This window comes from Oryza glaberrima, chromosome 1, assembly GCF_000147395.1.
Source record: "Oryza glaberrima chromosome 1, OglaRS2, whole genome shotgun sequence".
Classification (NCBI taxonomy): domain Eukaryota; kingdom Viridiplantae; phylum Streptophyta; class Magnoliopsida; order Poales; family Poaceae; genus Oryza; species Oryza glaberrima.
In genome coordinates, this window is record NC_068326.1 from 21,195,649 (window position 1) to 21,207,940 (window position 12,292).

Consider the following 12,292-nt stretch of genomic DNA (forward strand, 5'->3'; position numbering starts at 1 on the left):
TTTTTTCTAGTACCTACTAAAAAACGAAATCTGTTTCCACCCAAAATTTTGATCGTCCGTCAAAATAACAAAAAATTTGTTTTTTTGTTACAAGGAGGGAACCTGTTTTCTTTCGAAAACGCTTTACTTCGGACGCCCGACCCGAGCAAAATAATCGGACGCTACCACACGAAAGTACTCCCAGAGCAGGCGCTACATGCAGCGATGGGCCCACAAAAACAGGAGAATGCCAGCCGTGCGGGCACCCGATGTAGTGCGCATGCATTGGGCGCTGCTACCGCTTGGGCCCACCACGCCGCCTGTTGTGCCACCCAAGTCTCTCCTACACGCGTCCTCGTGCTGCCACGTGTCCCCACCACGTGGCACCAGAGAGGTTGGCACCGTCCCATTGTATAACGGCGCCAGCGACTCTGGCGTCCTGAAAAGGACTATTTCTAGGATAAATTTTTTTAGGGTTCTATTTATGAAATAAGTTTTTTTTTGAAGGATCAGGGAGGTCACTTTGGTGTTGAGTACGTAGTATATCACTAGAAACAACAATTTTACCGTCGCCATTCTTCCAAGGTTGGTGTTTCCACTCTGATATTCTTCATATCTTTTATATTTGCTGGTTATTAACATAAGAGTAAACTGTATAGACGGTCCTTAAACTTGTAGGGTTGTGTCATCTAGGCCCTAAAGTCTCAAAATGTAGATTCGGGTCTCAGAACTTGTCAAAGTGTATCATTTAGATTTCAAATCGATATAGCCCTTTAGAATCCTACGTAGCGCCAATGTGGCATGCCACATGGATGTGACGTGTCATTTTCTTTCTTTTCTTTTCTTTTTCCTTTTCCTTTTTGTTTTCTGATCTCATTCTTCTTTTTGTTTCCTTTCTTCTGCTCGGGTCACAGAGAAATGAGAAGAAAGGGAAAAAAAGAGAAGAAAAGAAGGAAAAAGAAAAAAAAATTAAATGGGTTCCATTTGTCACATCATGTTCGTGTGGCATGCCACATCAGCGTCATATAGGATCTCGAAGGGGCTGTGACGATTTGGGATTTAGATGACATACTATGATAATTTCTGAGACTTGAATATATATTTTAAGAGCTTATAGACTTAGATGACATAACATTACAAATTTAAGAACCACCTGTGTACTTTGCTCTATCATAAGTTAGTAGTCTTCAGTCACCGGCCGGTAACCTCAGAGAACAGAATAAAGACAGGGAACAAACTCCAGATTCTTCCCGTCAGCTGACAAAGCTGGAAGAATTCTAGTTTTAGTGAAGCGGTAGAAGTAACTATTTTCAACCAAAGTGTTTGAGCCCCAAATCCTCGCTTTTGTTGAAAACAAAAACAGTGGTAGATGTAATTATAACATGTATTATCAATATGTTTTGATTTGCCTCTCAAAATAATACATCCGCATCTCGGCAGTGCGCGTCCCCCCTTCGCCCGTCACAGTCGGCGCGCGTGACGGCCTTGGAGCCAGACGAAAAGCAGATCGAGACCGCTCCACCGCGCATATCCACGCAACGCAACTGGTACGTGCTGCCTTGACGCGCCCAAAAAAGCGGCACGGCTTCCACATTTTTCGGCCAAATATTATATCCGGCCGTGTACCGGAGCACGTGCCGTGAACACGTCGCCGTCGTCACGTCTCCCGCCGTGATCTAGCGCCAACCGGGGACGACCAATCACGTATAGCCGGAGAGGTCAATAGCCGAGTAGGCGACCACTCGTTTGGTCTATTGGCCAGTTAGAATCGCCGCAGGTTTTAAGCAAGGGGGATAAATTAAGAGTCCTGGACGCGTTGGCGGGACCGGGACGTGTGTTTCGTCTTCGAGAGCTCGACTTCACTCGCACCGTGTCCGTGTTGCGTGTGTATATATAGCTGGGCAGCCACGCTCTGGTTTCCATCAAACTAGAACTGAACTGAGCGAGGTAGCTGCTTCTACAACTGTGCAGGTAGCTAATTAATCTAGCAATCCTCCCGTAGATTGGAATGGCAGATCAGAAGGTGATTCTCGCCGAGCCGCTGCTTCCGGGGAAGGAAGCTGACTTCGCCGACGACGACGACGTGGAGGCGCAGCTCACTTCGTACCACACCGGCGCCTCCTTCTCCAGGACGTGCCTCAACCTCACCAATGCCGTCTCCGGCATCGGGGTGCTGTCCATGCCGTACGCGGTGTCGCAGGGCGGGTGGCTCAGCCTGCTGCTCTTCGTCCTTGTCGGCGCCGTCTGCTACTACACCGGCACGCTCATCGAGCGCTGCATGCGCGCCGACGGCTCCATCGCCAGCTACCCGGACATCGGCCAGTTCGCCTTCGGCGCCGCCGGCAGGAGAGCCGTCGCCTTCTTCATGTACGTCGAGCTCTACCTCGTCGCCATAAGCTTCCTCGTCCTCGAGGGCGACAATCTCGACAAGCTCTTCCCCGGCGCAACCATGGAGATTCTTGGCTACCAGCTCCACGGCAAGCAGCTATTCATTGTCCTCGCCGCCGCCGTCATACTGCCCACTACCTGGCTCAAGAATCTTGGCATGCTCGCTTACGTGTCAGCGGCCGGGCTCATCGCCTCGGTGGCCTTGACGGCGTCACTGATCTGGGCCGGTGTCGCCGAGACCGGGTTCCACCGGAACAGCAACACGCTCAACCTCGCCGGAATCCCCACCTCCCTCGGTCTCTACTTCGTCTGCTTCACCGGCCACGCCGTCTTCCCGACGATATACTCCTCCATGAAGAACAGCAAACACTTCTCCAAAGTTCTCTTGATCTCGTCGGTGCTGTGCAGCCTCAACTACGGGCTCACGGCAGTGCTGGGCTACCTGATCTACGGTGACGATGTGCAGTCGCAGGTGACGCTGAACCTGCCCTCCGGCAAGCTCTACACCAAGATCGCCATCGTGATGACGCTGGTGAACCCGATGGCCAAGTACGCGCTGCTCGTGGCGCCGATCACGGCGGCCGTCGAGGAGAGGCTGTCTCTGACGCGAGGCGGCGTGCCGGCGAGGGTGGCCATCAGCACCGCCATCCTCGCCAGCACGGTGGTGGTGGCGTCGACGGTGCCTTTCTTCGGCTACCTCATGTCATTCATCGGCTCGTTCCTCAGCGTCATGGCGACCGTGTTGTTCCCTTGCCTCTGCTACCTCAAGATCTACAAGGCCGATGGCATCCGCCGCACGGAGATGGTGGCCATCGCCGGAATTCTGCTGCTAGGAGTGTTCGTCGCCGTCACCGGCACGTACACTTCTTTGCTGCAGATTATAGCCACTTTCTGAGGTGGTTGGTTGTTGTTGGTCTCTGATAGTAGACAGTAGTACTTACAGACAATAGTGTGACCACAGTGTCCTTAAAATAAAGGGCGGTTGAAAAAATTTTCGGAGTTAGTTTGTATCTAAGATAAAGCTGAATCAATAATATTGACTTAGGTGAAAAAATTGTATATATTATTGGTGCCAACAATGTCAATGTTGTATTTAATAAATATCAGATATGAGACATTAATTTAGGTTTATTTGTAAAAAAAAAATGCCAAGTGACTAATTTGTTTAAGGAACAAATCCATAAGAGATGTTGTCGACAATGTCAAGGGACAAATTTGTGAAAGTAACAAAGCCATAAGGGGAGGATCCACTAAAAAAAAGGAATGGACAGAGATACCTGTGTTTTGCTATTTGAATGACGGCCGATGCTTCCAAAATCCAAACCTACCCACCTAGGCACTACAGACCTGAAGCAACGAAGAACGAAGGTTTTTTCCTCTGCTATCGAGAGGTCTTTCGTTGCATGTCATTCAAATATTTATCAAAAATCTTAAAAGAACAACAATAAATTGAAATTCAACCTATTCAAGTTGAGGAAAAATAATAAATTAAAATCTAATGTTTTGTTATTTTTGTTTTAATAACCTATATAGATTAAATTTGAAATTGCATAATTGTTAAATATGCACGTTTGTGAAACGATATATAATATATTAAGCTATATTTTTTAACTTTTCAAAAAAAGCTATTTAAATAGCATGGAAAAAAGGAAGAGCATTTTACTCTCTAATGGGAATAGTTAACTCACATATATAGATGCTAAATATGCTTCACATGCATTTGGGGATAGTTAACTCACATATATAGATGCTTGATTAATCGCCAGTATGTTTACTGAGAAAGAGAAGAAAAGGAACTGATAAGTCAAAGGAACTGATAAGTCATCGCTCCCTACAAGCCCAAACAGGCAAAGGTGTACGATGTGGGTCGGAGTGACATGGTCGTGGCTTCGCCGCTTTGGGTGGAGGCGTGGAGCGATGCGGGCAGTGGAGCAGCATGCTTTGGGCCACCCGACGCAAGAAGAGAAGGCTGACGAACATAGGGTGGAATAATTTGTATGAGTAGCAAAGGAGGGGCGTGGCTCTGGGTGCCCGGACGAGACGCTGGAGCGGAGCTGCTCTGGCACTCGGCTCAGCAGCGGAGGAGCGAGCTGTTTCTACTCCGGCAACCTCTCTGCTAGATCACCCAGCTCTTCGCCTCTACTCTAGGCCTCCGTTGTCAGATTCAGTAAATTCCACCTCTCTACCTCATTCCCCACCTCTATTCCTTCTACCTCTATTCTTCCACTACTTCTAATCCTACACCTGGGGAGCCGATACCGATCGTGGCACGAGTTCGATCCAGAGGCGGGCAAATTTTACCGTTCCTCCATCCCAAACATCCATTTCATACTTACGGCTGGATTTTGCTGGCGCAGGGGATGCGAACCCTATGGAATAAGGTAACCGGAGGTCCCTCAACTGAACATCGAGATTTTCTAAGGTCCCTTAACTAGAAAACCAGAAATATGTACTCCTAAACTCTCTCAAACCATTCACCGAAGGTCCCTTAACAGTATTTTTGCCTGGTTTTGCTGACGTGGCATCCTAGTCAGAAAAAAAAATAAAAAATTACGTCGGGCCCACATGTCAGCTGCACTTTCTTTCCCTTTTCTTTTCTTCTCCTTCTGTACTCTCTTCTCTGATTCTCTCTTCAGCAAGCACGGCAGCCACAGGCGGAGTGGCGTGACGGGGTTCTCCTCCGTGGAGGCGACGAGCACAGCTGCGGTGGCGACGGCAGGTTCCCAGACCCGGAGCCAGCGGTTGCCGACGCCAACGCGGCAAGTAGCGGGCGAGCGCGGCTGGAGCAGGTGGAGGGGCCGCGGTCAGTGGGAGAGCGCGGCTGCAACGGCGGCAAGCAGCGGGTGAGCGGCAGCAGGCGGCGGCGCGCGGCCGGAGCAGGCGGAAGGGCGGCGTTGGCAGCTGTAGGCGGCGGAAAGCGGCGGTCTGGGCCCGGGGACTCGAGGAGAAGGAAACGCGAGCACCGGGGCCGAGGCGCGTGGGGAGCTGGTCGCGCAACGCGGCAACGTCGTCGGGGCCGAAGAGGAACCTGCGGTGCACGAGCTCGTCGCCTGGACGGAGCTTGTCGCTGGCCTCGTCGGACGCCGGCTCGTACTCGAGGTGGTTGTACGCCAGACGCGGCGGGTGGCGCGCGTCGAGGGGCTCCCTCGCTCACACCGGCCGGACGCTCCGCGCCTTCCGCGAGCTCACCGACGGCCTGCAAGAACTGCGTGATCCCCGCCGCGTCGACGAGGTTGTGGCAGATCTGGGTGCTGAACACGAAGCCGCCACACCTCAGTCTCGTCACCTATGATGCAACACGAAGCCGCCACACCTCAGCCTCGTCACCTACATGCATGGCATCATGAACACGTAAATCACCTACAATACAAATGGTGCAAAATTTGCAAAGTTTATTCAAGTTTTATGACGACGTACGTACCTGCACGTAGAGTAGTGGCCGGTCGGTGACAACGGCGAAGTTGCTATCCGGCAGGGTCAAGAGTTCGCCGGCGCAAGGGATTGGCGGGCACAGCGAGTCACCGAACTTCTCCAGCGAGACGTCGGCGCCGGCCTCGACGAACGAGACGAACGTGGAGGAGGCTGATGAGGAAGTCTACCGCGTCCTTGCACGCCTTCGCGTACAGCACGCGACGCGAGCGCTTGTCCACCAGCAGCTTCAGCTGCGGCCCAGCCCCGGCGGGCTTCGCCGGTGCCGTTGTGTCGTTCGCTGTCTGCAAGCACGTAGTGCTCCTAGCAATCAATAATGATGTCCACATTTTTATTGACGGGAGCGATCAAGGAGAAGCTGACGGTGAGCCTGGCGGCGATGCAGGCGCAGTAGCAGCATCTGGACGGCGGCGAGGAGCGCGCGGCGGAGAATGCGGCGTCGGTGTAGCAGCCGCTGCTCCGGCTGAACGCGCTGGCTCCGGGTCTGGGAACCTGCCGTCACAGCCGCGGCCGTGCTCGTCGCCTCCACGGAGGAGAACCCCATCACGCCGCTCCGCCTGTGGCTGCCGCGCTCGCTGAAGAGAGAAGAGAGAAGAGGAGAAGAACAAAAGAGAGAAAAAAAAAGATGTGCAGCTGACATGTGGGCCCACGCAATTTTTTATTTTTATTTTTTGACTAGGATGCCACGTCAGTAAAACCGGGCAAAAATACTGCCGAGGGACCTCGGGTGAACGGTTTGAGAGAATTTAGGGGTACATATTTCTGGTTTTATAGTTAAGAGATCTCAAAAAAATCTCACTGTTAAGTTGAGGGACCTCCGGTGACCTTATTCCGAACCCTATTGGACGGATAACCCAATTTTTGTTTTGCGCCTATTGGGCCGTTTGTCTTGCCGCCTGGTCGAACTACTCGGCCCGCTGGAGAGTGGAGACAGTGGGCCCATGCACCGCGTGTTGCGAAGACGCGGACGGCCTCCGCCGCCGCCGGCGAAGCGCTGCCCTGCCAGTGCCAGGTGCCAGACGTGACTGCGTGAGAGGCCAGCGAAGAGATGGATGGCCAAACCATACGGGCGGCCATACGATTCCTCGCCGGCCGGCCGGATCGATTCCGTGTACCGCATGCTGCGGCCCCATCTCCGACTTCCTCGGCGTGCCGGTTGGATCGGGCGCTGCACCGGATGCTGGCAAGATTGCTGTGGAGGAGATCAGCTCGCTGCTGTCGCGATCGACAGTCGCCGGAATCCATTGACCAGTAGCCGACTCCGCCTGGGACGACCTATACTTTGGAACTTTTATTAGCGACGACCTACTTGCATGTGCAGGTAGGCACAAATATTTGTCCAGCGATCAGTTAGCTTTCTCATAAATCGGTACGATGAACTTTGGGTGCGTTTAGTTCACGCTAAAATTAAAAGTTTGATTGAAATTAGAACGATGTAATGCAAAAGTTAAAAGTTTGTATATGTAATGTGATGAAAAAGCTAGAAGTTTAAAAAAAATAATGAACTAAACCAGGCCTTTTCCAAATGGGAATTGTAGATAAAGACTGTTCAATCATGATGAAGCTTTACGTAAGCGGTGACGAAGCAAGTGCACATGTGCCGGCGATCACATGTCTCTTTCTTATAAAGGATCAGACAGCAGTTCCATATTGGAGTATATTCTCCAGTACCTTCAGACAAACGAAAAATCAGCAAAGTGGCTGGTTACCCATCCTACGCTCCCAGCGGTTTCTTGCAAAACAAGATGTAACTTCAGCGCAAATACTCTCTCTCTTTTTAATAGGTAGCATCGTTGATTTTTTTTACCACAAGTTTGACCATTTATTTTATTCAAACAATTTACGTAAATTATATTATTTTGTTATGAGTTATTTTATAGCTTAAATTACTTTAAGCATAATTTATACCTTACACATTTATATAATCAAAATTGGTGAAACGTGTGTTCAGAAGTCAAACGACGTCATCTATTAAAAGACGGAAGAAATATAAATGTAGAAATCTTGCAGGCGAAGCAGGTAAGACATTGGAGGGATGACCGGATGATCACCAAGTCAGAAATGGCGACTTGGTACCATTCTTCCTGGATAATTCGAGCTGAAGGCATTTTGACTCGGACACTACAAATTTGGTGGATCTCCTCTTCTGAAGATCACACAGTTTTTCAGGCTTCTGAACTTGCTCAGCTAGCCACTCTGCTCCAACGCACGCAGCTTAGCTCGGAGTGACATCGGAATGGCTACCATGGATGAGCAGCAGCCACTGCACATCCTCTTCCTCCCGTTCCTCGTGCCCGGCCACCTCATCCCGATCGCCGACATGGCCGCGCTCTTCGCGGCACGCGGCGTCAGGTGCACCATCCTCACCACCCCCGTCAACGCCGCCGTCGTCCGCCCTGCCGTGGACCGCGCCAACGACGACGCTCTCCGTGGCGATGCCGGCGGCGCACCGGCGATCGACATCGCCGTCGTGCCATTCCCGGACGTCGGGCTCCCGCCGGGCGTCGAGAGCGGCACGGCGCTTGCTTCCGAGGAGGACCGTGGCAAGTTCGTCCATGCCATCCAGCGGCTGCGCGAGCCGTTCGACCGGTTCATGGCGGAGCACCACCCCGACGCCGTCGTGGCCGACGGCTTCTTCACTTGGTCCGTGGACGCCGCCGCCGAGCACGGCGTCCCGCGGCTGGTGTTCCTCGGCACCGGCGTGTTCGCGCGGTCATGCCAGGAGAGCATGGTGCGCCACAACCCGGTGGAGGCCTGCCCCGACGACGACCCCGACGCCGCCGTGTCCCTGCCGGGGCTGCCGCACCGCGTCGAGATGAGGCGGAGCCAAATGATCGACCCAAAGAAACGGCCGGACCACTGGGCCTACTTCAAGATGATGAACGACGCCGACCAGAGGAGCTATGGCGAGGTGTTCAACAGCTTCCACGAGCTGGAGACGGACTACGTCGAGCACTACCGCACGGCTCTCGGCCGCCGCGCGTGGCTCGTCGGGCCGGCGGCGTTCGCGAGCAAGGACGTCGCGGCGAGAGGCGCCGCCGAGCTCTCGCCGGACGCGGACGGCTGCCTGCGGTGGCTCGACGCGAAGCCACACGGCTCCGTGGCGTACGTCTCCTTCGGCACGCTGTCCAGCTTCTCGCCGGCGGAGATGCGCGAGCTCGCCCGAGGCCTCGACCTCTCCGGCATGAACTTCGTGTGGGTCATCAACGGCGCCGCGGACGACACCGACGCGTCGGGTCAGTGGATGCCCGAAGGCTTCCCCGAGCTGATCTCGCCGCACGGCGATCGCGGCCTCACCATCCGTGGGTGGGCGCCGCAGATGCTCATCCTGAACCACCCGGCCGTCGGCGGGTTCGTGACGCACTGCGGGTGGAACTCGACGCTGGAGGCCGTGAGCGCCGGCGTCCCAATGGTGACCTGGCCGCGGTACGCCGACCAGTTCTTCAACGAGAAGCTCATCGTGGAGGTTCTCAAGGTCGGGGTCAGCGTGGGGTCCAAGGACTTCGCATCGAATCTGGAGAACCACCAGGTGATTGGCGGCGAGGTGATCGCCGGAGCTGTCAGGAGGGTGATGGGTGACGGTGAAGAGGGCGCCGAGGCGATACGGAAGAAGGCAGCGGAGCTAGGCGTTAAGGCGAGGGGCGCCCTGGAGAAGGGCGGTTCGTCGCACGACGACGTTGGACGGCTGATGGACGCGTTGATGGCACGCCGGACCTCTGTTGACGTACGAGGTGGCGGTTGACGTGAGGAACGCCGTCGGATGGTGACCGGACAGCACACGCGTTGTAAAATTCTGGTTATACATATACATGAGTATAACGTTGAGCGGCCCCCGCAATTGCGCAGCTAGCATTAATTTAAAATTATCTATTTTTTATATATGATTTTATTTAAAATTATCATTTCCGTGATTCTAATAATTTTATAGTTTTTAAAAGCTATGCCAATCATTACCCTTTACTCCTTTGTATCCTTTTTATTTGCTTACTTGATCTACCACTATTTATATTCATCATCTTTAGAACTTTAAAAATTAGGCCTTATAGTTTTCAGAGTTCATTTTCTTGATGGATTTCTTATTCATAATTTTTGGAAGTATCATCAAACATCGCCAATTAACTACTCTATGGCCCGTCCGTTGCTACCTCTCTTTATTGTCATTGGATTTTAAAAATCGTATATAATTATTGCTTATGTTCTTTTTTACTTTCTATAAGTCTCGCCAAATCATTAGTGGCTTCGCCACTATACCCAGCCCGCCCACTGCCTCCTTTCCTTATTGTCATTGAGATTTTAAAAATCGAACATGATTATCATTGGGGTTTATTTTTACTCTCCATAAGTCCCGTAAACCGTCGTGACCATGCTGCTTAATGACATGCCTTATCGTCACTTCTCTTAATCATTATTGGGATTCTGTTTGGGGTTTGTTTATAGTTTTTAGATATCCCAGCAACCGCCAGCACTCTACTTCTTTACAGACCTGTTGCTTCTCCCATTTTTATTGTCATTTGTCATCGTTGTGTTCTAGATGGATTTTTTTTAATAAAAAATGCATATTTTTCATTCCAATGATTTTTATTCATAAATTATATTCCTACTTAAACTCTTATAATTATTTTTCTATTTTTGAAATTTATTTTATTTGTTATTTTGAACTTTAATAATCTCGTCATGTGTTCTAGATCGTCCTTCACACTTAGACCGGCCGCCTCTACCTTCTTGTCGATGCCTTGGACCTCACCCCCTCGACCTCGACGCCTGTTTTCCTCACACACGACAACACCAACCTCATTGCCACAGTTGGCTCCCTCCTTGTTGATCCCGTTGATTCTGACAATCCTCGATGCCCTCGCCAACCTCCACTCTCTCTAATGCTCCAAGATTTGGTCTAGGAAAGGAGAAAGATGATAGGGAATTGCCTTAGTATTGGGGATGATGGTTGAGAAGTCGATGGAGGGAGGAGGAGAATGGCGATTAGTCCTCGGGCCAATGGGGCGGAGTAGCTGACGAAGAGAGGATGAGGACAAATTGACTGGAGAGCAAAAGGATTCAGTGGGGAGGAGTAATGGATCTAGAGATAAACAAATCTAAAAATAACGGAGAACCGAGCGTTGCTCGGTTGGCTAGCGTCGCCAGGTGAGCGAGCAGCCCGCGCAGGTTCGATCCTTGGGATCGCAACTCGCGTTTGGTCCCGGCTAGGTAATAGAGTATACACACGCGTGCGCGTTCAGTGGGACAGCACGTTTCCCGTGCACTGAGGCCTAGTGCCTCCAATCTTATTCCTAGCGTGTGTCGTGGTGTGAGTGCGGTGTGTGTAAGTGTGCGTCCTGAGTTGTACCCTTCTCAAAAAAAAACCTAAAAATAATGGCTAGCCCTTAATTTATCTCGTGGGACAGCATGTTTCCCGTGCACTGAGGCCTAGTGCTTCCAATCTCATTCCTAGCGTGTGTCATGGTGTGAGTGCGGTGTGTGTAAGTGTGCGTCCTGAGTTGTACCCTTCTCAAAAAAAAAACTAAAAATAACGGCTAGCCCTTAATTTATTGCTATTTTAATTTTATTATTGTTATACGGTTTAGCTAGGGAAAAATTCACTGTGGGAATTCGCTTGAATTTTTTTTTCAGAAAATCATGAGCTGCAATTAAGAGTATATATTTCATCTCAAGTTAGCATGCGACTTTTTTCAAAAGATTTCTTATACGACTCTTTTTACACTTTCAAAAGGAAACAAGCTTAAAATCCAACTCAAACATGGATATTGTCGACGTCTAATGTCACGGTTCCGGTATTTGCATGGTATGGGGATCGTCGGTGCTAGGGTATACGCGAGACTGAGGTAAAAGAGATGGAGACAGGGATTTTTATACAGGTTCGCCCCCCTGAATTGTCAGGTAATAACCCTACATCCTGTTGGCCGGAGCCGGTCGTTGTTCTTATTCACCATAATCACACAAGTACAATATTTGGGGTAGCCTATCTAACTGTTATCGACATGGCGGTCTGAAGGTCTGAATCGTAGTCGACAACAGGGTAGCCTTCCTCCTCGAATCCGTGCCCGGTGAGATCAGAGATAGCGCTTTCGTCTCTCCTGACAGTATCTAGAGACACCGCAGGGTACTAGCCGTGCATATCCCTGAAGTAGATATCCGGCGGCGTGTCTTGGCGTATGTAGGCTTCTATGTCGATTGTGTTGGGTGTTGATACTCTCGTGTCCCCTCTCCTCCAAGGGGGCTTGTATTTATACCCATAGGTGTCCCCTTGTCCAAGTAGAACTAGGGAAACTAATATGGATACAATCCGAGTAGTCATTGTCATTTCCATGTAGAACTCTGGTTGTCTTTCCTTATCCGGAACTCCCTCGAGGTCAGTTTCCGTATAAGACGTGGTATATGGTGGATCCTATCGAGATTTAGTTAACTACTATTAGGTATGTGGTATCCATAACCCTGACAGTAGCCCCCGACTTCAATGCAAATGAACGAGTTCATATTCTCA

The 12,292-nt window shown here is 50.9% G+C and overlaps 2 protein-coding genes and 1 pseudogene across 2 annotated transcripts; 2 read left to right on the forward strand and 1 right to left on the reverse strand.

Moving 5' to 3' along the window:
• The first annotated feature begins 1,889 nt into the window (after positions 1–1,889).
• Positions 1,890–3,428, forward strand: LOC127768780 (amino acid transporter AVT1I-like). Its single transcript, XM_052294431.1, has one exon. The coding sequence runs from the start codon at positions 1,988–1,990 to the stop codon at positions 3,260–3,262; it is 1,275 nt and encodes a 424-aa protein (XP_052150391.1). The 5' UTR covers positions 1,890–1,987; the 3' UTR covers positions 3,263–3,428.
• Positions 3,429–3,823: 395 nt separating this feature from the next.
• On the reverse strand, positions 3,824–6,340 carry LOC127780035 (benzyl alcohol O-benzoyltransferase-like; annotated as a pseudogene).
• Positions 6,341–7,845: 1,505 nt separating this feature from the next.
• On the forward strand, positions 7,846–9,675 carry LOC127768881 (scopoletin glucosyltransferase-like). The gene has a single exon (XM_052294551.1). It carries the CDS (start codon positions 8,033–8,035, stop codon positions 9,536–9,538), a length of 1,506 nt encoding a protein of 501 aa, XP_052150511.1. The 5' UTR covers positions 7,846–8,032; the 3' UTR covers positions 9,539–9,675.
• Positions 9,676–12,292: the final 2,617 nt, after the last annotated feature.

What these genes read in the sequence shown, in the direction of transcription:
- LOC127768780 (XM_052294431.1), top strand. Translation starts at nt 1,988, where the DNA reads ATGGCAGATCAGAAGGTGATTCTCGCCGAGCCGCTGCTTCCGGGGAAG.
- LOC127768881 (XM_052294551.1), top strand. Translation starts at nt 8,033, where the DNA reads ATGGCTACCATGGATGAGCAGCAGCCACTGCACATCCTCTTCCTCCCG.